Source organism: Frieseomelitta varia, unplaced genomic scaffold, assembly GCF_011392965.1.
Source record: "Frieseomelitta varia isolate USP_RPSP 00005682 unplaced genomic scaffold, Fvar_1.2 scaffold_418, whole genome shotgun sequence".
Lineage (NCBI taxonomy): Eukaryota > Metazoa > Arthropoda > Insecta > Hymenoptera > Apidae > Frieseomelitta > Frieseomelitta varia.
The window spans coordinates 40,049-62,066 of record NW_025110166.1 but is presented as its reverse complement, the minus strand read 5'-3'; the positions used below and the strand labels follow the sequence as shown (position 1 = coordinate 62,066).

The 22,018-nt window shown below is 26.8% G+C and overlaps 2 protein-coding genes across 9 annotated transcripts in view; one reads left to right on the top strand and one right to left on the bottom strand.

Moving 5' to 3' along the window:
• Nucleotides 1–17,133, top strand: part of LOC122531850 (dual 3',5'-cyclic-AMP and -GMP phosphodiesterase 11-like) — a 211,079-nt gene extending 193,946 nt beyond the window's left edge. For 7 of the 8 annotated variants that reach the window (XM_043660112.1, XM_043660113.1, XM_043660114.1 and 4 more), the window contains 12 exons: nt 2,798–3,193; nt 8,858–9,106; nt 9,305–9,415; nt 9,524–9,621; nt 9,725–9,788; nt 9,883–10,118; nt 10,936–11,035; nt 11,188–11,442; nt 11,519–11,628; nt 11,724–12,129; nt 12,767–12,850; nt 13,448–17,133. In XM_043660112.1, the coding sequence (XP_043516047.1) occupies nt 2,798–3,193; nt 8,858–9,106; nt 9,305–9,415; nt 9,524–9,621; nt 9,725–9,788; nt 9,883–10,118; nt 10,936–11,035; nt 11,188–11,442; nt 11,519–11,628; nt 11,724–12,129; nt 12,767–12,850; nt 13,448–13,621 (2,283 nt within the window). In that variant the 3' untranslated portion in view covers nt 13,622–17,133. The remainder of the gene's footprint in view (nt 1–2,797; nt 3,194–8,857; nt 9,107–9,304; nt 9,416–9,523; nt 9,622–9,724; nt 9,789–9,882; nt 10,119–10,935; nt 11,036–11,187; nt 11,443–11,518; nt 11,629–11,723; nt 12,130–12,766; nt 12,851–13,447) is intronic. The other variant, XM_043660111.1, reaches the window with a different exon arrangement.
• An 871-nt stretch (nt 17,134–18,004) lies between these two features.
• On the bottom strand, nt 18,005–21,440 carry LOC122531838 (PDZ and LIM domain protein 4-like). Its single transcript, XM_043660080.1, has 3 exons — nt 21,254–21,440; nt 19,359–19,486; nt 18,005–18,512 (listed from the first exon to the last, which is right to left on the bottom strand). The coding sequence occupies exons 2-3, from the start codon at nt 19,455–19,457 to the stop codon at nt 18,333–18,335; spliced, it is 279 nt and encodes a 92-aa protein (XP_043516015.1). The 5' UTR covers nt 19,458–19,486; nt 21,254–21,440; the 3' UTR covers nt 18,005–18,332.
• Nucleotides 21,441–22,018: the final 578 nt, after the last annotated feature.

Below are 22,018 nucleotides of genomic sequence, written 5' to 3'. Positions count from 1 at the left end.
GTTCGAAGATGAAGAGTTGGAAACATTACTGAATGAAGCTCCACATCAAACGCTTAAAGAATTGTTAAAATCATTAAATGTTGATGAATCGACTGTAAACAAGCGTTTAAAAGTAGCAAGATTTATTCATAAGCAAGACTACAGGGTGTTACATGTTTTGAAAGACGTTTAACCATATGCGAATTGTTGCTTCAAAGACCAGCACTTGCATCGAATTGCCACTGGTGACGAAAAATGGATTCATTATGATAATCCGAAGAGAAGAAAGTCAAGGTGAAGGCTGGCCAGTCACTAAAATGGATTATTCATGGAAGTAAGCTCATGTTGTGTATTTGGTGGGATTAACAAGGCATGGTGTACTATGAACTGTTGGAACCGAGTCAGTCGCTGCTGTTCGTTACAAAAAGCAAATAATCAATTTGAGTGCATTGAAGGAAAAACATCCATAATATGCCAAAAGGCATGACAATTTTTGACCGCACGTAGCAAAACCGGTCAAGGAAGCGTTGGAACGGTTTGGATGAGATGTGTTACTCCACCTGCCGTATTCACCAGACCTTGCTCCTTCGAACTACCATCTATTTCGATCGATGCAGCATAGTCCTTTCGAAGCAGCACTTTACTTCTTACGAGGATATCAAAAATTCAGCTTGATGAATGGATCGCTTCAAAAGAAGAACAATTTTTTTTATCATGGGATTCACTTATTGCCTGAAAAATGGCAAAATGTTGTAGTTAATGATGGCAAATACTTTGCATGAGGTGTTGTTTATTTTTGTGTGTTAATAAAGTCTTAAGTTTTAACAGAAAACGGTGGAAACTTACTAAGTATCTAATGCTATTGAAATGTACTAACTTATAACAAATTAATGAATAAAAAATTGTTAGTTTTTTACAGAGTTAAAAAATTACAAATTTAAATTATTTACTATAGAATTTATTAGAATATTCTAGTATATATAATTATAATAATAAAGAATAAAATCATTGTATATTTTTTTATCTATAATTTTAATTTGTAATATCAGAATTATATCTTGTTACAAATAAACAGATGCTTAGATATTTCGAATATAGAGTGCAAAATAATATGTGGACATAATTACACCTTATTTCAAGAATATTCTTCTCTGTCTTCAACTTATTGACAGCTTTTTCTAAAGCTTGCATTTTATTTAATGAGCAACATTAAAAAGTTTTCCTAGTAATAAAATTTAATTAGTGTCTTTAGTGTGATATAAAACTATTAGAATAATGCGACTTTTAAAGGTCTATCTCTTGATAGATAGATAATTGATCTTCTTAAAATAGAAAAGAAAAGAACAATTAATCTAGACTAAATTCTGTATTGAAATTTCATCATCGAGAAATACATCCTGGATTTGTTTTCTGTCCGAATTTTATAAAATTTTGAATATTGAAGAGTTGAGTTTTATATATATTTTATAAAAGCTGCATATCACGTTGTTACTGCTTTTTTTGCAAAAGAAAGGAAAAGAAAGAAAAAAGAAAAGAGAATTGAAATGAAATCGTTGTATTTTCCAGATTTAGTTCCTTGGTGTAATTTCTTATTTCCCAGATTTAAATTAGTCACGAAAGAAAAGCATTTTGACAACATATCAAATAACTTGAAACGAACATTTTCAATTGTTTTTCACAAAATATATTAAAGCCTTTAATATCCGAACTAATAAGAAGATAAAAATATTTTAATATTTTTGAACAATAAGGTTAATATTTTTGAGCAATAGAATTCTTCTAATATTAAATTGCGTATTGCATAATTTATATATATAAATACATGCTTAAGCAAAAATTAAGAAAATTATCAGTTTATTTCGATACTTAAGAATGCAACATTTTTTCAACTACCTAATTTTTTTAATATAGTTTTAAAATGTTCTATCCAATTTTTTTTATACTTTGAACTATCAAAGTTTAAAATATTTTGAATATTTCAGTTGTTTCGATTTTTAAAAAATTCTATTTCATGTTATATAAACGAAATATTAGTTTGTCATATTATATTATTTTATTACATTATATTATATTATAAATGAAATACTGACTTATTACATTTCATATTATTAATTATTATAATACGGTATGAAATATGAACCTTATATGTTCTATTAGCATTGTTTTCTTATTAAAATCTTGTATCTTCTAGTTACTTTTTTTATAATTATATAAAATGTTTTAAACATATAATAATAATACATATAAAATTACTATAAAAAAAGACACTTATTGGTAATGAGAATTGAAATAAGATACAAGGTTCTACTATAATGTAGAAAGGCCGTTTGATGCATTAGTTGATTGTGCAAATCTTTATATTGTTGCAGAAAGAATGTATTTCAAATAAATATTTTAAAATTACTGTTTCGCCAGTTCTTTAGTAGAACTATCAAAATGGTCAATTTGATCAATTGTGGTCAAAATGATCAATTTATAATTTTTGTTAAAAAATTTATACATATAAAACAACATATGTTTCGAGATTTTTCGTAAAATATATAAATCAAAACTTGTGTAATTTATTGTATTATGGAGTTTTTATATTTCTTTTTATTTTCTTGACAAATTTTATGTTTGATTAATCGTTCGTGGTTCTAGTGTTAAAATATTCGATTATTTCTAGGGCAGACCTTGTATTTATTTATTAAAAAATTGTGTGAAACAGCACGGAAAAATTATATCAGAAGATATAATTATTTAATTATTTCGAATTTTTATCTGTGCCTCACTGCTATTAACGACATTAAGTTTTCTATAATAACGAATTTATTCGTAGGTAAAGGATATCTGTAACGAGCTGGATGTGAGATCATTGTGTCACAAGATCTTGCAGAATGTGAGCACATTGCTGCACGCCGATCGTGGTTCTTTGTTCCTTGTCCAAGGCGAGAGAGGCGGTGGTTGCATGCCCTCATCGCAAAATCACGATTCTTCGTCGAACAATTCGACTGACAATGCAAATTCAGGGAAAACGGGAAATGGGAATTTCGAGCAACGTGGGACAGGATACGCGAGGAGCAGATGTCTAGTCTCAAAGTTGTTCGACGTATGTTCGAGATCGACGCTGCTCGAAATGGAGAAAAAAGATGAAATCAAAATTCCCTGGGGCACGGGAATTGTCGGATACGTCGCCGAAAGTGGAGAACCAGTTAACATACCAGACGCTTACAAGGCAAGCATTTGCTATTTATTTAACAGAAACCAATGCAAAATCGTATCTTGGTATTGAATCGTGTATTACAAGTATCCTGTATGCACAGCAATCGTGCATTTAATCACTTTATTTTAACATATAATATTTAATATACAATAGCCACTTTTCCATTTATTTTGTCCATTTATTTTATTTGATATTTATTTATTTATTCATTTTCGCCTGTTATGTCTTATGTCTTACACTTTTTATGTATGTTATGTCTTATTTATTTATTATCTATTATCTATATTTTATTTATTATTTATTTACCATCTGCTTTTCTGATATTCCATTCGTATATTTTATCCAGCTTTTTATACATATACGTATTCTATTTTTCTAGAGAATATTTAAAATTTATCTTCTATATAGAGATTTTGATTTTTTAGAAAACATGTAAAAGCTGAATATGATAATATTCGATTCGATCTCTTGTATGTTTAGTAGAATATTCATTCTGCAGATAATTGAATTTCAATATGTGTATTCTATTATTGGATATAATATTTTTCCTAGGACGGGATAAATATTATTAATATGAATTATACAATGTTAAATTTTACTCGCGCAAATGATGTTGAACATTAATATCAAAAGGAAATAATTATTTTTATATCGTTAAAAAATAATGTGAATCGTTACACTACAATGCCAGGAACAATTTAAATGCATTTACGTAATTAGTTAAAAAGAAAAGAAAACAAAAATACATTACAAATATTAGAATAATAGTGAAGAAATTAAAAAATTATATTTTACAGAAATTTTAATTTGAAATAACATAGAATTGTATGAATATATAATGGTTAAAAAAAATTTGCATACTGTTATATTTATAATAATCTTTGTGTACTAATTTGTAAATAATTCAAGTATATTCAATTTCGTATTATTTAATGATACTTCCAATGAAAATTTAATCCCATAAAAATGAAATTAATTTAAAAATGCTTAATTGAAAAATAAGGATAATATACAAACACTTTATAGCTACTGTGTGCACAATTATTTCAGCAAAAATTTTATCAGCAATTATAACAAAAGATTTTGTAGAACCAAAATATTAACTTATAATTTTTAGAAACACAAAAATCAGATTTTTTCTCGGTAAGCAACAATTTTCAGATTTTAAATGTGAGTACAAATGTATAGTACAAATAAATTTGAAATAAATACGAATGAAATCACAAATAGAATTATGACTTTTATGATTTGTATGAAATAAATTACAAAAAAATTTTTTAATGTAACAATAGCTTTCTCGAAATTTTTCTTATTCACAATTTTTAAATAGAATGGAATGTTATGTTTCAATTTATTTTTTTTTTAAATTATAAATTGAGATTTTGTCTTGAAATTAACTGTGAACTGCCATTAATACATTTATTACTTTATTTATTCTTATTTTACTATTTATTACTTTCATTAATGTATAATTCGTAATAAGATATTTATATCTTGTTAGTATAATTTGATTTCGTGCAGTTTTCATTTTTGTATAAGATTTCATCTCGAAAATATCTAAGTTAATTTTAAATAAAATGATAATTGTATAAAAATGTATCAATAAATGTATTGAAATAGATATATACGAGTACATCTTGTACAAATAAAAAAAAGTTAGAAGGTAAATTATATTGATATCTATTTAGCTTTATGATAATTCTGAAAACTGTTGTGAAAGTTGTAATGAAATTTTACGTGGGAACTTATATTTTCTATTTTCGAGATATCTAAATTACTTTCGAAATACTAGTTGTATTATGCATTTGTATTATGGCAGAACTCAAAAGTTATCATATACGAAAATATTTTAAAGATACTTCTTCATGAACTGTGACAATTTTATTCATTTATTAATTTGGCAGATAGAGAATAATTATATCTATTATTTTTTGTGATTAATAATTATACCTATTATTTTTTATAAGCACGTCTTGTTTTGAGTTTTTATTATGAGTCTATTGTCGTGTGAATATTACATATTATTTTAGAATACTTCTTGAATTAATAAAATAATTATATCTAATAACGTTTCAAGACTCTCGTTGTAAGACCTTTGCAAAAATTATTTTTAAAATATTAAATTCTAAAGTTAATGTTTATATTTAATATTGTATAATATATAATGTAATATTGCTAGCATTGTCATAGTATAAATTCTGACCGAGTAACTTCCACTTACTTACATACATATACGAATAATGGTATTACCGATGACATGTCAACTTTAGTTAGTATCTCAAAGTATGAATAACTTCAGTTACTATACAAGTATGTATGTACTTACATAGCTAATATTTTGGAAATATCACTATTGCATATAGAAATAAAAATTTGCAACAATGAAAAACATCTCTTCATTTAAAAACTTAATCGTAGTTTTTCTTTAAATTTTGATTCAAATATTTTTTCAAATCTATAATGATTAAGGATGATATAATTAATATAATTAATCTTCTATAATGGTTAATGATAATATAATTAATAAAATTATGAAATAATAAATATAAATTAAAAATAAAATAATTTTGTCTATGTAACATAATCTATTTTGATTTATATATTATAATATCCTTTTCAAATAATAAATAAACAAATGAAGAGAAAACTGGTACAATATTTGGTTAAAAAGTAATATTTTAGAAAAAATTATCATTATCAAACAATTTATGAGAATTAAGTAAAAATATAAAATATAAAATATGGTTGTAATTACTATTTGAGAATGGATTAATCTTCCTTGTATTTTAGATTTAATCTGAAGGAAAACTGAATAAATGCCAATAAATTTACGTAAGTTAGAGTCTACATTAGTAGCCGACTAAATTATGCATTACTTCTGACGTCTTCTTAATACTGTAACGTAATACAGATTTATTATATATTTACAACTTCGTGATATTTTGCCAGATCCAAATTTATATGTTTTTAAAATTAAATTGTAACCGTGAATACAGATAGATTCTACGAAAAATTGAAATTGTATCACAATTTAATCTAATCACGTAATATTTATTTAGTGTCTATTTATATTTATTTTATATTTATTTATTCAATTTTTTTATTATTTGCATTTGTCGTATAAAATAAATTAATAATTGCAGGAAATATATTTAGTGTTACTAAAATGATGAACAATTAACTCTATCAGTTTTATATACAAATATATTTTAGAACGTCGCACAAGATTTAATTCTACGCACGTAGGAAATAGAAGTTTTTAATTCTGAACTTTGTATATTGATTTTCAATTTTATTTTGATTACTTAATGTAATAGAGATTAATATAATAAACATAATAATTTAAATTTAAAAAAGAACCAAGAGGCATAGAATGTAGAATTAATGTATGTAGTTTAAGATATTTAAATAAGGTAAATTATAATATTAACAAAATATTAAACCAATAAAAATTGTGGACTAATTAGAAACTTTAGGAAGTGTTCATTACAAAGTCTTGAAAATTTAAAAATTAATTTTTGTTCTTATAAAATATAACTTATTACTTTCATCAATTGTAATTTGAAAAGGCGCTGCTTCCAGAAGTACTTATGATACAGAGAAAAAAGGAATAAGAATCAAATCAAGTAGTGCAATATCTTTAAATATTATAAATGAATCTTTTTTTAAATGTTAAACGATATGAAATAGGATAAAATAATAATATTGCATCAAAAATTATATTTCATTTATTCTTAATTACAAATTTTATTTCATTTTACAGTATTTCTGAAATTTTTTAATTTTACTTCTTATTTCAATGAAAATTGTGAATTAAGTTCTTCAAAACTTATTTCGTTACAGTTCCCAAACTTCAAGTTAATAATATTTCTATTAAATTTCTTAATTTTGGAACATATTAAAATATTTAATTTTAATTATATGTTGTATCCCAATCGAGAAAATGTAATTATGTAATTATTAATAATTACACACTCACATATTAATGTAAATATTAAATGTTTTTATACTTGCCATTAGAAATAATTAGTTTCTAGATTTTAAATCTATATAATTAATTGTAATTCATTTCTTTTATACGAAAGATTTTTTATATTAAAGATTTTGTTGTAGGAAATTAATTTAAATGTTTCATGTGAGTTCATAAGTAGAATTAAAATATTACATTGATACAAAGTAGTAACATTTTGATTCTGTATGAAAGTGAGTAATAAATATTTCAGATAACGTTCAGATTGTATAGATAGACAATTAACGAAGTTATCAGATTTGTTATTTTCATCTTTAACATAAAATTATCTCTATTTTTTCTAGTAATTCCAAATCTCATTTTATTGTTAAACGAAACATTTAAATTTTATTATATATAGTAAAGTATAATGGATGTAGAAATAAAAGCACTCAATAAAAAATTATCATTTTTAATATTTAAATGCTTATCGACTTTAAACTCTCATAATTTTGTGAAAAAAATCATGCAATAAATTTTAAAGGATTGTTGTAAGAGAAAGACTTCAATTTTCGAAACCATGATGGGCTTTCTACAGCATATATTTATATATATGTTGCATGTATACATTTGTGCTATGTTTAGTACTATACAAACGACATCAGTAGTTGAACATTGCTCAAATAATGTAAATTTTAGGTACATACAATTTATACATTATAATAAAAATAATAATATAATGAAAATAATGCTCATTGTTACGATAAAGAATTGTATGTATTAACAATTGTAAGAAACATTGTTTTTATAATAGAAATAAAAAAAAATAAAAATGGTATCATTCGAATAATTTAAGCAGTGGTACATGTTTATATAGTCAGTTATACATACAGATCTACACACATATGTCTGTTAAAATTCAAATATTTAAAACAGAAAAAGAAATTTCTTATATTTTATGGATCTTAATCCTGTTGGCCATTTTTGGATTTTATGGATTTTAATTCTTTTGGCCATTTTTGACCTGTTTGTATCTTTCTATCTTAATGCATGAAAAAATTCTTATTAGTAATTTCTTAATTCTTTCTCTTCGTGAAATATTATAAATTCTTTTTATTTCCTAAAATGAGAGTAAGAAATTTGAAGATAGAAGTAGGATTAATTAATTTCTTTCTAGTCAAAATGAACCATTTCTAAAATAATGACAATGTTTCTTTCATTTATTTAAAAAACAATAAATCAGAAATACGAGCCTAGAAAAATCAATGTACATTATAATTATCACATATAAAATAAAACGAATAAAATTTTATAATTATAATTGTAATAAGAACATGTTTCTTGGTACAATGTATCAATAATGATTGTACACTAGAGTTCGTGTCTTTTTACTTTGACTTATTATGTTTTCTAGCAACATAAAAAACATGATGACATGATATTTCTATATAACTTTAATTAATAACTAATAATTAGTGCCTATAAAGTGTGTTAAATCCTTGTTTTTTAAATATTTAAAATTTTACAGATGTATATATATATATATATAAACTATTATAAATAACTTATATATCTACTATTTGCAAAAATGGTGGATTTAGAAACCAAAATTATTCTTTAAATAAAATCGTTATATGAAATTTTATTATATACCACAATTATTTATTATTTGATTATTATAATTTATTAGTAGTTATATTATATAAAGTTGATAAATATATTCTTAGGACACAAGATTCAACCGTGAAATTGACGCATTAACGGGATATAGAACCAGAGCTCTTTTGTGTATGCCAATAAAGGATTGCAATGGAGATGTTATTGGAGTTGCACAGGTTATCAATAAACTCGGTGGCGAAAGTCAATTTACTACGCAAGATGAAAAAGTTTTCGCTGGATATTTGCAATTCTGTGGAATTGGATTAAGGAATGCGCAGCTGTATGAAAAAAGTCAATTAGAAGTGAAAAGAAATCAGGTCAGTAAATGAACAAAATTGAACAGAATATTCCGTAACTCGTAAAATTGCTCGGATATAACGCATAACGAATGATGAAATAATACATCGAATAGTAAACAAATAATTCATACTCTCACGTTTTTGATCTTCTGACTCTTTTTTTCTCCTTTAATTCAAATTACTGATTTTAAATACGCCTTTTATTTGTTATTTCAGGTACTTTTGGACTTGGCTAGGATGATTTTTGAAGAACAAAGCACGATAGAACATATGGTCTTGAGGATTTTAACGCATACACAATCCTTAATACAGTGTCAGCGAGTACAGGTAAATCAATTGTTTTAAACCTATATTCAGCTGTATAATATATACAAAATGTATGATAATATGTATATGAAAGAAAATATTTAACGTAAAATTAAATATTCTGTACAGGTCCTTCTCGTGCACAAGGCATCAAAGGGGAGTTTCTCACGAGTGTTTGATTTCGAGGCGAACGACCTCACCGGCGAGGATTCAGATTCTCGCACTAGGTGAATGAAGTTTGTAATTACGTTCTCATTTCTCTTCACTCAATTACCAGCAATAATTCAATTTCCTCGGAAACCTTATATGTATTCGGTTTTGTTCACGCAGTCCATTCGAGAGCAGATTCCCTATAAATGTCGGCATCACTGGCTATGTCGCTACGACTGGCGAGGTAAATGAACTGGTTAATAGAGCAATGTATTATCGTAACAGTTTTTTCCATTTTTGCAATTTATAATTAAAATTGTTCTATTAAATTTCTTCAGACCGTGAATATACCGAACGCCTATGACGATCCAAGGTTCGATCCTTCGGTAGATGATGGCACTGGATTTAGGCATCGCACTATCCTCTGCATGCCTATCAAGAACTCATCCGGTCAGATTATCGGCGTTATTCAGCTCATCAACAAATTCGACGATCTTGTCTTTACAAAGAACGACGAGAACTTCGTCGAGGCATTTGCTATTTTCTGCGGCATGGGAATTCACAACACACACATGTAAATATTCAAGAAATAAACTAATCGAATTATTTGATAATTAATACGTTGACTTGCACTGCGAAATTTAAATGTCTCGTTCTGCCTATGGGACGAAATAATTAATTTTTTGTCACACATTTATACAAATAACATATTTATACAAGATGATTCATAGATATATAAATATTAATGGATATATCAATATTTAATATAATCTGTACTCTAATATGAGTACTGTATATATATTATATAATTTCTAAATTATGGATAATCGAAGAAAATAATTAAAGAAAATTTTTAAATTTTTAATTTTTTGTTTGAAAATACCTGATATTCAAATTCATTTCACTATTCACCTGCGTTGAATAGACAATAATCTCTAAATGCTTCATATTGATCGATATTGTTCAATAAACATTACACGAGGTCAGGATTTATTAAAGCACGTAATAGTGTGTGTTGTTATACGAAATAATTACTAGAATTTCTTTAATCATTCATAAGTCTAATAACATTTATATATATATATATATATATATATATATATATATATATATATATTAATATATAGATTTACCATCTGAATATTATTTATGAGTCACCCTGTATCAAAATGTAATGATTACCATGAATTTTCCATTTTACAATATTCATTAAAGTATCTTTGTCGATGATATTCATTTTATTTTAATCATTCTAAAATATTTATAGAAATAGAAATACCGATATCAGTGACCACGGTTTGTCGTATTACGTAATACAAATTTACTTTTGTATTAATTGACAAAAACAAATGAATTTCCTATAATTGATTCTGTTTAATGATTACTTTTAGGTATGAAAAAGCTGTGATAGCAATGGCCAAACAAAGCGTCACATTAGAAGTGCTTAGTTACCACGCTTCCGCATCATTGGAGGATGCACAAAGATTAAGGGTGAGTCCAGCTACTTTTAAGCTGGAAATATTAAAAATCGAACAAAATTTGAACTTTCTCTTATTTTTTGCGGGGAATTCAAAAATCACTTTTCGATAATATTTACGTACTTCATGTAATTCAAAATAAATTTGCTTGATACATAATTTTAGGGTTTAAGAGTGCCTTCTGCAGCGTATTTTCAATTGCACGATTTCAAATTCGATGACATTCATATGGAAGACGACCAAACTCTGACAGCGTGTCTTCGAATGTTTTTGGATCTTGATTTCGTGGAACGTTTTCATATTGACTACGATGTCCTTTGTCGTTGGCTTCTTAGTGTAAAAAAGAATTATCGAAATGTCACATATCATAATTGGCGTCACGCGTTCAATGTTGCGCAAATGATGTTTGCCATTTTAACTGTAAGTAAATAGAGCAATATTATATTTTAAATTATATGAAATTGTATTGAAAATATATTTGTATTATTGTTTTCAGGCCACACAATGGTGGAAAATTTTTGGAGAAATTGAGTGTCTTGCATTAATTATTGCCTGTTTGTGTCACGATTTGGATCATCGGGGTACGAATAATTCTTTTCAAATCAAGTGAGTATAAACATTATAAACAGAAAACAATCACTGCTTTAGTAAAAATTTAGAAAATACGAAAAAAATAATTTCGATAATTCTATGACTTACAGAGCGTCCTCGCCATTGGCACAACTTTACTCAACATCAACGATGGAACATCATCATTTTGATCAGTGTCTTATGATATTGAGTAGCCAGGGAAATCAAATTTTATCAAATTTATCTCCCGAAGAATATTCTCGTGTGGTAAAAGTTCTCGAAGAAGCAATCCTCTCTACCGATCTAGCAGTTTACTTCCGAAGAAGAGGAGCTTTTCTTAGCTTAGCTCAAAATAGTGGTTACAATTGGGCTTATAGTGATCACCGGGAACTTTTAAGAGGAATGTTGATGACTGTATGTGATTTAGCTGCTATAACTAAACCCTGGGAAGTTGAGAAGAGAGTGGCAGAATTGGTTAGCAGTGAATTTTTCGAACAAGGAGATATCGAAAGGCGGACTCTTAATATCACTCCTATTGTATGTATTGTTAAATTAAACTTTAGTATTTAATTACAATATAGTTCTAAGTAATAGAAAAATTAACCTAGCCGTAAAAAGTAGTAATTAAAAAAAATAACTCCATTATATATGATATGATGTAAGAAACATTTAGTAAATAATTTTTGCTGTTAAAATAACTTTTATCTTTTGAAGTGATAGTAATAGAAAAGTGAATTTATCTATTGTGCATATGATGTAGTATAAAAGTACTAAAAAGATAATTTCAATGATACAAAAAATGTCCTAATTTTCTAATGAAAGTTCAAATAATTCTTTGTCTTTTGAATAATTATAACAATACCATTTTGTAAACCTGATTCTTGGTTTCAGACAAATGATTCTTGCTTTTATTGTCATTGGTATCAACTAGAGATGTTTTTAATACACATGCATTTAAGAAGGCACTAATGAATTTTTAAGAAAATTTTTTATTACAGAAAAATTTAAAATAGTTATTTGTTTTTCTGTAATTTAACATGACATAATATACTATTTTATGAATAATATCTTTCTAGTTATTAATAGCATTAATAATTATAATTTATTTTTTATGAAAATATTGTATTAAAACTTGCAATTAAAAAATAGCATCGTTACTCATATGATATTGCAGGACATTATGAACCGCGAGAAGGAAGACCAACTGCCAATGATGCAAGTTGGCTTCATCGATTCGATATGCCTTCCTATATACGAGGTAACTAACTTTCTACACTATCGACAATAGCAAAATACTATTAAAGAATCACGTTTATTATTAATTTATTGTTAAATCATGATCATTTAAGTTAATGTGATAGTACAAAGAATATGATAATATATATCGGAAATAATGTAACGTGTATAAATTTCAAAAAATTATATTCTTCATAAATCTTAAACTTATATGTTTTAGTATTATATTAATTTGCAATATTATATAAAGTTTTGTTGCTTCAGCATTAAATTATTTCAATACATTAAATATGGAAAAGAAGTCCACGAATTTAATATTACTAAAGTAAATGAAGGATATTATTTAATTGTAATTTGCAAAATGTTATAATTCATCAGAATTAAAATTCACTTTCTATCCATCTATTATTTATTTATTGTTTTACTGGTCTTTTAATGGTCTTACATATTAGTTTATTAAGTATAAGGATTTATACTTTTTAATAACTTTACCTTGCCTGAATTAATTGTATACTCTTAGTTGCGATAAATTAAAATTTGAACTCTTTCTTTTCATCACATTACAAATATTTCTTATGTTGTCAAGATTCTTAAATATAAAATAAATTTTTGTAAATAGGCATTCGCTTTATTATCGGATAAATTGGAACCATTGGTCGAAGGGGTTAGAAAGAATAAACAACAGTGGTTGAAGATCGCGGAGTCTAGATGTAAAACAGACAACTGCACGAATCATGATAGGACGGTGTCAGTGTCCGATACCGAAGAAACCAGAGAACAGATGGACCAATAGTCATTGTTTTGGTGGACATGACATAAAATGGAGACAAATGTATACGGATTTCTACCTGTTTTTAGAACGAAGAATAAACAGAACACGATGTTAAAAATAGTAGCAGGTGATAATCACTCATAAATTTGAGGAGTTTTACACCTTCTCAATGCTAGGTATTACAAATACTGTTAATGTATGTCGGAACATTCTTTGTATTGATGCTTCATAATGTTGCAGCTATAGAGAAAAATTCTTCAGAATCATATATAAAAACGATAAATATAGGGTATATAAACAATTACTTACAATGATCTTGAGTTTCACGATGAGATCATCTTGTGTTATCAAGATCATCTTTCTGAGTAACCTTCAAAATATTTCTTATCTAACTTCATACATATACATATTACGCCAATCCAAACCAAAATCAATAAGCAAAAAAGTAACAAAATATTTTTTAAATAAAAAGATAAATTCCTGGCCAACAAAAATTGAAATTATGCTCTTAACAACATATTTTATTGACTATTTTATTAAAATTGGTGAAATTAATTTTATGAATAAAATTTAACCAAGTTTTAACGAGTGACTTATAACTTTTTAACAGATGACTGAAACCTCTTGAAGATTACTCAGGAGAGTGACCTTCATACATATATGAAGGTCACATTGAAAGTTAGACTTTTAAACGTCGTAAAAACTGTGAAAACTCTTCTATTTTGAGAAATCATTAATTGTATGCCTTGAGTGTTTTCCAGTTTTATTTGCATGTAATCCTAAATTGAAATTTAATTTTACTTAAAAGAATAAAAATTATTTTTAGCGAGATTATCGTATACATTTTATACATTCATCAATGAAATAAAAAAAATCAAGGAAGCTGAAGGTGATTAGTTTAAAACGATTGTTGAGATGCTTCGTCCTCTCTAAAACAGATCAATCCCGAGATGCTACTCTTGTACCTGATCGTATTGTACGTATACTTACTATGGCAGATCTTTGATATCCAGAGAGGACGAAGTAGAATGATGATGTATAAAAAATTCAATGGAATCGCAGAAAGTTGACTTTCTTTCAATATGCGATTCCTGTTGCAAATTGAAGACCTGTGGCTTGTAACATATTTTACATATAAATATGTATTTGTTTTTACATATAAATATAATATCGATAAATTACGACAAAATGAGTATTTTATACAAATATTTAACAAAATAAATTAATTTTGTGTATTTTGTCGCAAAAAGTAAACAAAATTGCGCAATTCACCAAATTTTCATGCGAAGGGTAAAATAGCGGTGCTATTGAAATAGATAAAATAATACTGTTAATACTCTTCATTAAAGCTTTTTTTCATTAATAGAACGTGTATAATAATTAAACAAAAGTTTGGAAATTGGAATGAGAAAATAAAATGGAATACACGCATACCATGTATTACTTGATTCAAAAATTTTCATTTTACAATTTGTATTTACATACAATATAATATAAATATGTTTATTTGCTGTTTTACTATCAAAAAACATTAATATTTATACAAATTTTATATAAATATAGTTTATTAAATTTGCAGTAAGTAAGAAACTGTAAATACAAACATAATAAAATGAATAATGAAATGAATAATAAAATGGATGAAAAAGGAAACATAGAAAGGAATGTATATGAATCTCGTTCTTTGAAAAAATTACCCAGGTCTTCAACGAGACAGATAATTTTTCAATAATTACGTAGATGTGAATAAAGAACTCCTAGTTCTGTCTTGGAATCGTCCCAGTTCTGCTTTTAGAGGAACCTTGTTTCCGATTTATGGACTTGTCTGACCAAGACTCGAGTCTTGTGTATAATTATATAATGTATTCATAAACCAAAGTGTAGGTTTATACATCAAGGTCAATCGTGATCTTTATTACTTGATATGGCAATGATTTCAAATGCTGTTCTACGTGCTAATTATTATAATTAGTGTTTAGACATGGCGGGAATAAATTTTCTCGTCACTTATCTTGCTTATCTTGAATGTTTTGTAATATCATTTAGGTTCGAGTAATCGTTTTCCTCTTCGCATGAAGCTATCGTTTTAAAATAGAGCAATTAAGATTTAGGAAATATTTACAAGAAATGGCGTGTCTATGTAATATGTATTTGTTTCTATAATTTCGAATAGATGAATATCCGTTACTTCGCAAAGACATGTTAACGGTTATTTTAAATTATAGGACGAACATATCATTATAATTATCATATCATTATGATTTTATTAATGTTGCCAAATATTGCGACTTGGGTGTATATCGATGATACATCAGTATATTGACGACTTGCATGAATGCATTATAAGTAGTAATATTTAGTAAATTTTTCGTTTACAAATGTTGACTTGTACCATTGAAAGTGATTCTATTTTGACAAATTTGTCTTGTCTTCACAACTATTGTATAATGTTACATATCTGCTCTAAACAAAGAAACATAGTTTTGCGAAGATGAAAATAATTTAGGATTCATTCGCGTGTGATCGTTACTTATAATAATAGTCCGTATTTTATATATGTTCCTTTCATTATTCGAATATCCTTAAAAAAAAAAAAGAATCGTTAATGAATTGTCAATTTCAATGACTCCATAACAGGAGCAGAGAGGTGTGATAAAAATTGTTTATTGCGTATATGTCTGTCGTAACGTGAGTGAGTGTTCTGCCGATAAAAGCGATATACTGTACAGTTTTCGTGTAAATTATTGATACGATAAATGGAGTTGTTTAGCGTGTATGTTGTTTACGTTATGATTTGACATATAGTATGAGAGTCATATATTATAATGAACAACATCTAATATATTAAAACAAGACTAAATTATGTGATATATCTATAATTTATCTTTAGTCATTTCATTTTCCCGCTTTTTTTTCAAATCATATCCTACAAATTGAATGCATCAGCAGTTACATTGTTATATCATAAATTGTCTGTCTAAACCTAGTCTATGGAAGGTTACTTTTGAAAATTTCTGTAATATCGATGTAATTCATTTACATTGAAAATTTATGTCGATTTTTCAATTAACATTTACCTATTTCTATATATTTATCTATTTTAAAAAAAGATTTACTCCTAAATTCGTTTGTTAATAAATAAATTTGAACATAATCAATAATTTACACGTTTGCGATTTGTTTTCATTGTTCCGAACTTGAATTGAGAATGTTCTTTCATTTCTTTCAAACTATCGAAGTAAATATTCTTATTGCATTACAGGAATTACAGTATTTTTAATATATTAACGTATCATCGAGTTTCTCGTGGGTGCCTATATTGAGTAAAGAAATTTTATTGATTCAAATTATATACAAATTAGTTCGATTCATTCGATTCATTCGATTTGTTGTCTAATAAATGTTTGTTACCGTTTCAATATAATTTATTCCATTCAAATTGTCTAAATGGTACGATTATCATTAATATGAATTGAAAATTATAATATTTGTAATATAAAAATATTTCTAAATACAAGTATCATTGTAACGTTTATTTTCCTAGTTTGTATATCCCATCCTACAGTCTATCACCTGTTGCCTTTCTCTGGATACAAGATAGATTGTATCTATAGTATGCAATTCCATTAAATTATTCGATTATGGTAACCTAATCTAACAGTGTTGAAGTAAAAAATAAAACAAGAAATACAATAAAATTATTGTTATTGTTAGATTCTTCTAACAATTTCAGAATATGCACGTGTATTCATCATTTTTCAGTTTTTATATTTCTTTATATTTCACTTTTTCTAGTTTGCAATATTTTATTTTGCACATATTAATTATCGACAGCAATTAAGCATTGTAATATATAGTTTACTTTACTTTTGACGTTACGTAATTAGATACTGTATCCAGATTATTAATTATTAATTATAAATTTGACGTTGAAAAAAAAAATTTTTTTAAATTAATATTCAATTAATCATTTTTCTTGTTCAGTGCGATACAACGGAAGATCTTGATCTACCGTTTGAATAGAACGATTAATTGTGTTTTAAAACGTCACCTTAACAGACTGATGACTCATTGCCAGAGAAGGTACGATCATAGAGGCCGGATCAATAGTTGACAAATTGTATTTTGCAATGTGGGTCAATCGGTGACACGTAACGACAACATGATGTTGCAAGCTTGTTCCGATGGACCTTGATTATCGATGCCAGAACTATCATGAAAAACAGCCAACAAATAATATTTTTATTGTACTTTCAGATTTTAAGGTATTGTCAATTAATACAATTTAAATTAAATATTCAATTAATTATCCTTGAATGGATTAAAAATTTATTTCTCGTTCAAAATTTCTTTACGATTGCAAATTAATCATTATTGACTATATACAATAATATGAATACATCAATGCATATTATTATACTGTAATAGCAACAAAACATTATAAATTAGATTGCATATCTAATATCTAGATTTCATAGAGAAAAGTCGACTTTATACTATAAGATTTAAGCATGAAGGTGATCGTTAATTATAGAATATCAATATACATCGTGTTGCTTATCAATATCCTATACTTATACAATTGACTTAATTATCAAAATTAACATGTTTGGCCTGAAAGTCAATACTTTTGATGTATGACATGTTATTTTAATTAAATTCAATATAATCGTATCGTTTACAAAAAGAGTGATTGCTCGATATTTCGTGGTGAGATCTGTGAACATTTTCGTTAAACGGCTCGTTCGAATTTCAGATTTCGCACGACTGTCAATATGACTTCCTTTTGGGCATTGACGATACGGTCGCGAACTTCGCAGTGCCTCAAATGCTGTATAGTCTCCCCATTTATTTTGATAACTATGTCGCCAGCCTGTATACCAGCTTGATCGGCCAGTCCTCCGAGAAGTACCTTTTTAATTAAAAGAATTAAAGAATTAAAAGAATGTTTCATTCAATTAAATCATAATTACCCGAATATTATATATTTTTAATGAAATGTTATTCCAACATGTATTATTATGTGTTTATATAATTTACACAGCAATTTACTCTATCGCAGCAGTTATTATTGTGAATTTTGAGATTTTACAATTTAATAAAAACATTCGACACTAAAACTTTCAAAATAACTAATTTATCATTTTTTGTAAAAAAAATTTGTGGATTTAGAACAATGCATTTTTAAAAATTTCAGTGATTTTTTGTGAAATATACAAATAAAAACTCATGCTCTTTACTATAAATTCCTGTTTCTTCTACTCTAGTCTCTCTAATACAGTTCAGTAGTTCTAGTGTCGAATGAAGATTTATATCGAAATTGAATTCTGCTATTTGAGATCTGTCAACGAAAGCTCGAGGAGAAAGAGAAATAGAAGGTAAGGACGATACGATTACCGCTAAAAATTTGTAAGATTCACGAATATGTAGTAGTCTTTCATCTACGATTCGATTAATGATTTCCTCTTTTCTTAGAACGATGTTCCATTGGACCGACCGTGGGATTTAGGCCGAAGGAAAACGAGGTCACGCGATCCGATACGAATGCAATGCCGATAAAAATCTCTAAAGCAGAAAACGCGAATATTTGCCTTTGCCGCGACAATTTTTCGAAATATACGAAATCACCAGAACGTGACGCGATCCACGCTTCCAATTCAGAAAGGCGATGCATTTGATATTTATGAGATATTTATTGATCGATTTGTTACGATTCTTCCGAGATTTCAATAAGTAGTATGTATATGATGCACGTTACCCTGACGACAGTTAATGGAAAACTAAAGTCAGCTCCTCCGGATAATCGAATGCCCCAAGTTTGATTGCTGCTTTTACAGAGCTTTATATTAACATCCATAGTAATCAACGTAATTAGAAGATAAATGTCTACAACAAAGATATAAAGTTCAATACAAATATGTAGTATAATAATATAATTTTTAAGTATAATATAATGTACAGCGAGTGTCACTTAAAATCGTACATCAGAGAATTGTCGATGCTTAAACTTGACGAAAAAAACCATGAATCGTGTTATAATTTCATGAGAAAAAAATCATACAATAATTAATCAGGGCTCATTTCAAAGCATGAAATGTTTATTTTCTCAATGCAACGTTAATTTTCTCCTAATCAATTTTTTTTTTTTTTTATACCATGTAGCGAATGGAAATATAAAGATACTTCTTCTTTGAAAATGCTACAAATATCGTAGTATGGATAGTAAGAACATCGAAAAATTTTTTCCGTGGCTGAATTTAAAAATTGAAGCTTCCACTTGCAACGACTTTCTAAAATTTGATGCACGACTTCATTTAGGGTTTGTACCTCGTTTGTGTTCAATAAAAATGTATTGTATCTCATTATACTTTATTGTACTAAAATTGATGGTTGTGTATCTTTTTCACGTCGAGAATTTTTAGATGTACGATTTCAAGTGACATTCACTGTGTATAATTACTTATGAATTAATATAATTGTTTAGTAACTTTTTTAGTAAAGTTTAACTTTTTTCGGAAATATTATTAAAGTACTTGTAACAAGAAAATTACTACAAAGTTAAGTTATAATGTTTCGTTTACAGTTCGTAACTGAAATATTTTTTGTACTGCTAAAAAAATTATGCTTAAATGTTTTACTGAATTGTCTAAAAATGTTAGTACACATGTTATTGGAAACGAGAATAAAAAAACTAACACGAATTTTTTAATTAATTAGAAGTTATCTATCGATTGTTTAATGATTTATCGGAAGTGGAGTTTGTAAGAAAGTTTCTTAGCCGACTTACGAGATACGATGAAGGAAGAAAGTTGCTCGAGCATTTCCGTAAACGAACGTTGAATGAACAGTATAATATTTCCTAATATTTTATAGGCAGTTTATGAAATTTAAAAAGAGATGTATGCACTAGTGATTTTAATCTGTTAGAGACGAATATAAAATTGGTACAGAAGTTTAACCTGTTAGTCAGAAATTTCTCCAATAATAAAGTTGACAGTTGATTTAATATAAATACGATACAATTGTGTTCAGAGAAAATTAAAAATATTCTAAAAAATAAAATTAATTGAAAAGATTAAAAAAATTAATGCATCCATATAGTATAGTGAAATATGTGTATAATATACATAATAAAGTTTCCATGGTTTTTTTTTTTATTGATGCATCATGATAAACTTCGATTATTTAATATATAAATACTGGAAAATATGATTAATTATCTTTCCAAAAATGTATAATAAATATTTGACTCCTGTAATATGTATAGCAACTTTGTGAAGTTAATACGAATTATATTCTCAATGACAACAGTACGAAATATTTAGTATATCATTACAATAATATAAATCATTAATAAAAATATAAACAATCTTATGACAAGAAAAATATTTAGGTGTTTAAAATACTGTTTGTGTAACAAGTCTTAAATTAGTAAGTATTAAAATATAAAACCACATCGTATAGAAACTAGAACGAAATTTTTCAATTACAAAGCTCTTTTGCAGTTAAACATTACGAAAGCTGATCACTAATTTAGAATTTATCATTTATAGTTTCCCTTATATTATTTCGTAAAGATCGACTTACTTCTACGCAAACGTTGTACAATGGCAAGCACAAAGGAAAAAAAAGGAAACAATTTCTTTGACTCACCTTGAGTAACACGACAGTTCGTAGAATTTCTTAAATTTTGGTGAGAAAATACGAACTTCGGAGAAGCTTGATCAAGCAGCAAAGGTCGCGGGAACAAAAATCAGTCGATCGTGTGTACGATGTATCACGACTATGCGCACATAAATAAACGATGGCCAATGTCCGAAAGCTGATCATGACTTAATACGATATATTACCGTTTGCACTATTATAGAGCAAGTGTCGCGGGGACAATGCCGTAGCTAGCTTCGAATTTCAAACTATAGGCACGTTATACCCTACATACTATTTCAGATGTAACGAGCATTGCGAGACAACGTACTACGCCGTTGGAACAAACTTCACCCCCTTATAACTACATTTATCCTTTATTATCTAATGTGTGGGCTATATTTCATTCGTTAGTGAATTAAATTTTTAGCTCAATTTGTAAATACAATGCGAATATCGTTTGCAATGTAAAACATTTTCTCCAATCAATACGTAGTCTATTTCTTTCATCAATAGACTACGATGTTTATACATTTATTGAAAATTTTATTCTAACGAGCTTTGAGTCATTATAAGGGTGGTCCAATAAGAATTAGCACTTGAATATCTCCTTTTTTTGGGGGGAAGTATAAAAAGAATAAAAAGTTAAAAAATTATAAATTAAAAATTGATTTTAATGATTAATTAAAAGTTGTTCAGTATAGAAAGTTTTTAACATGATAATAATTTTTTTATAGTTGGTAGCATTTCGGAGATTTCAAGAACACTACCACT

Coding starts and splice junctions, on each gene's coding strand:
- LOC122531838 (XM_043660080.1), bottom strand. CDS start 19,457: ATGGATGTTAATATAAAGCTCTGTAAAAGCAGCAATCAAACTTGGGGC. Junction 18,513..19,358: donor TTCCATTAACTGTCGTCAGG/GTAACGTGCATC, acceptor TTAATTAAAAAG/GTACTTCTCGGAGGACTGGC.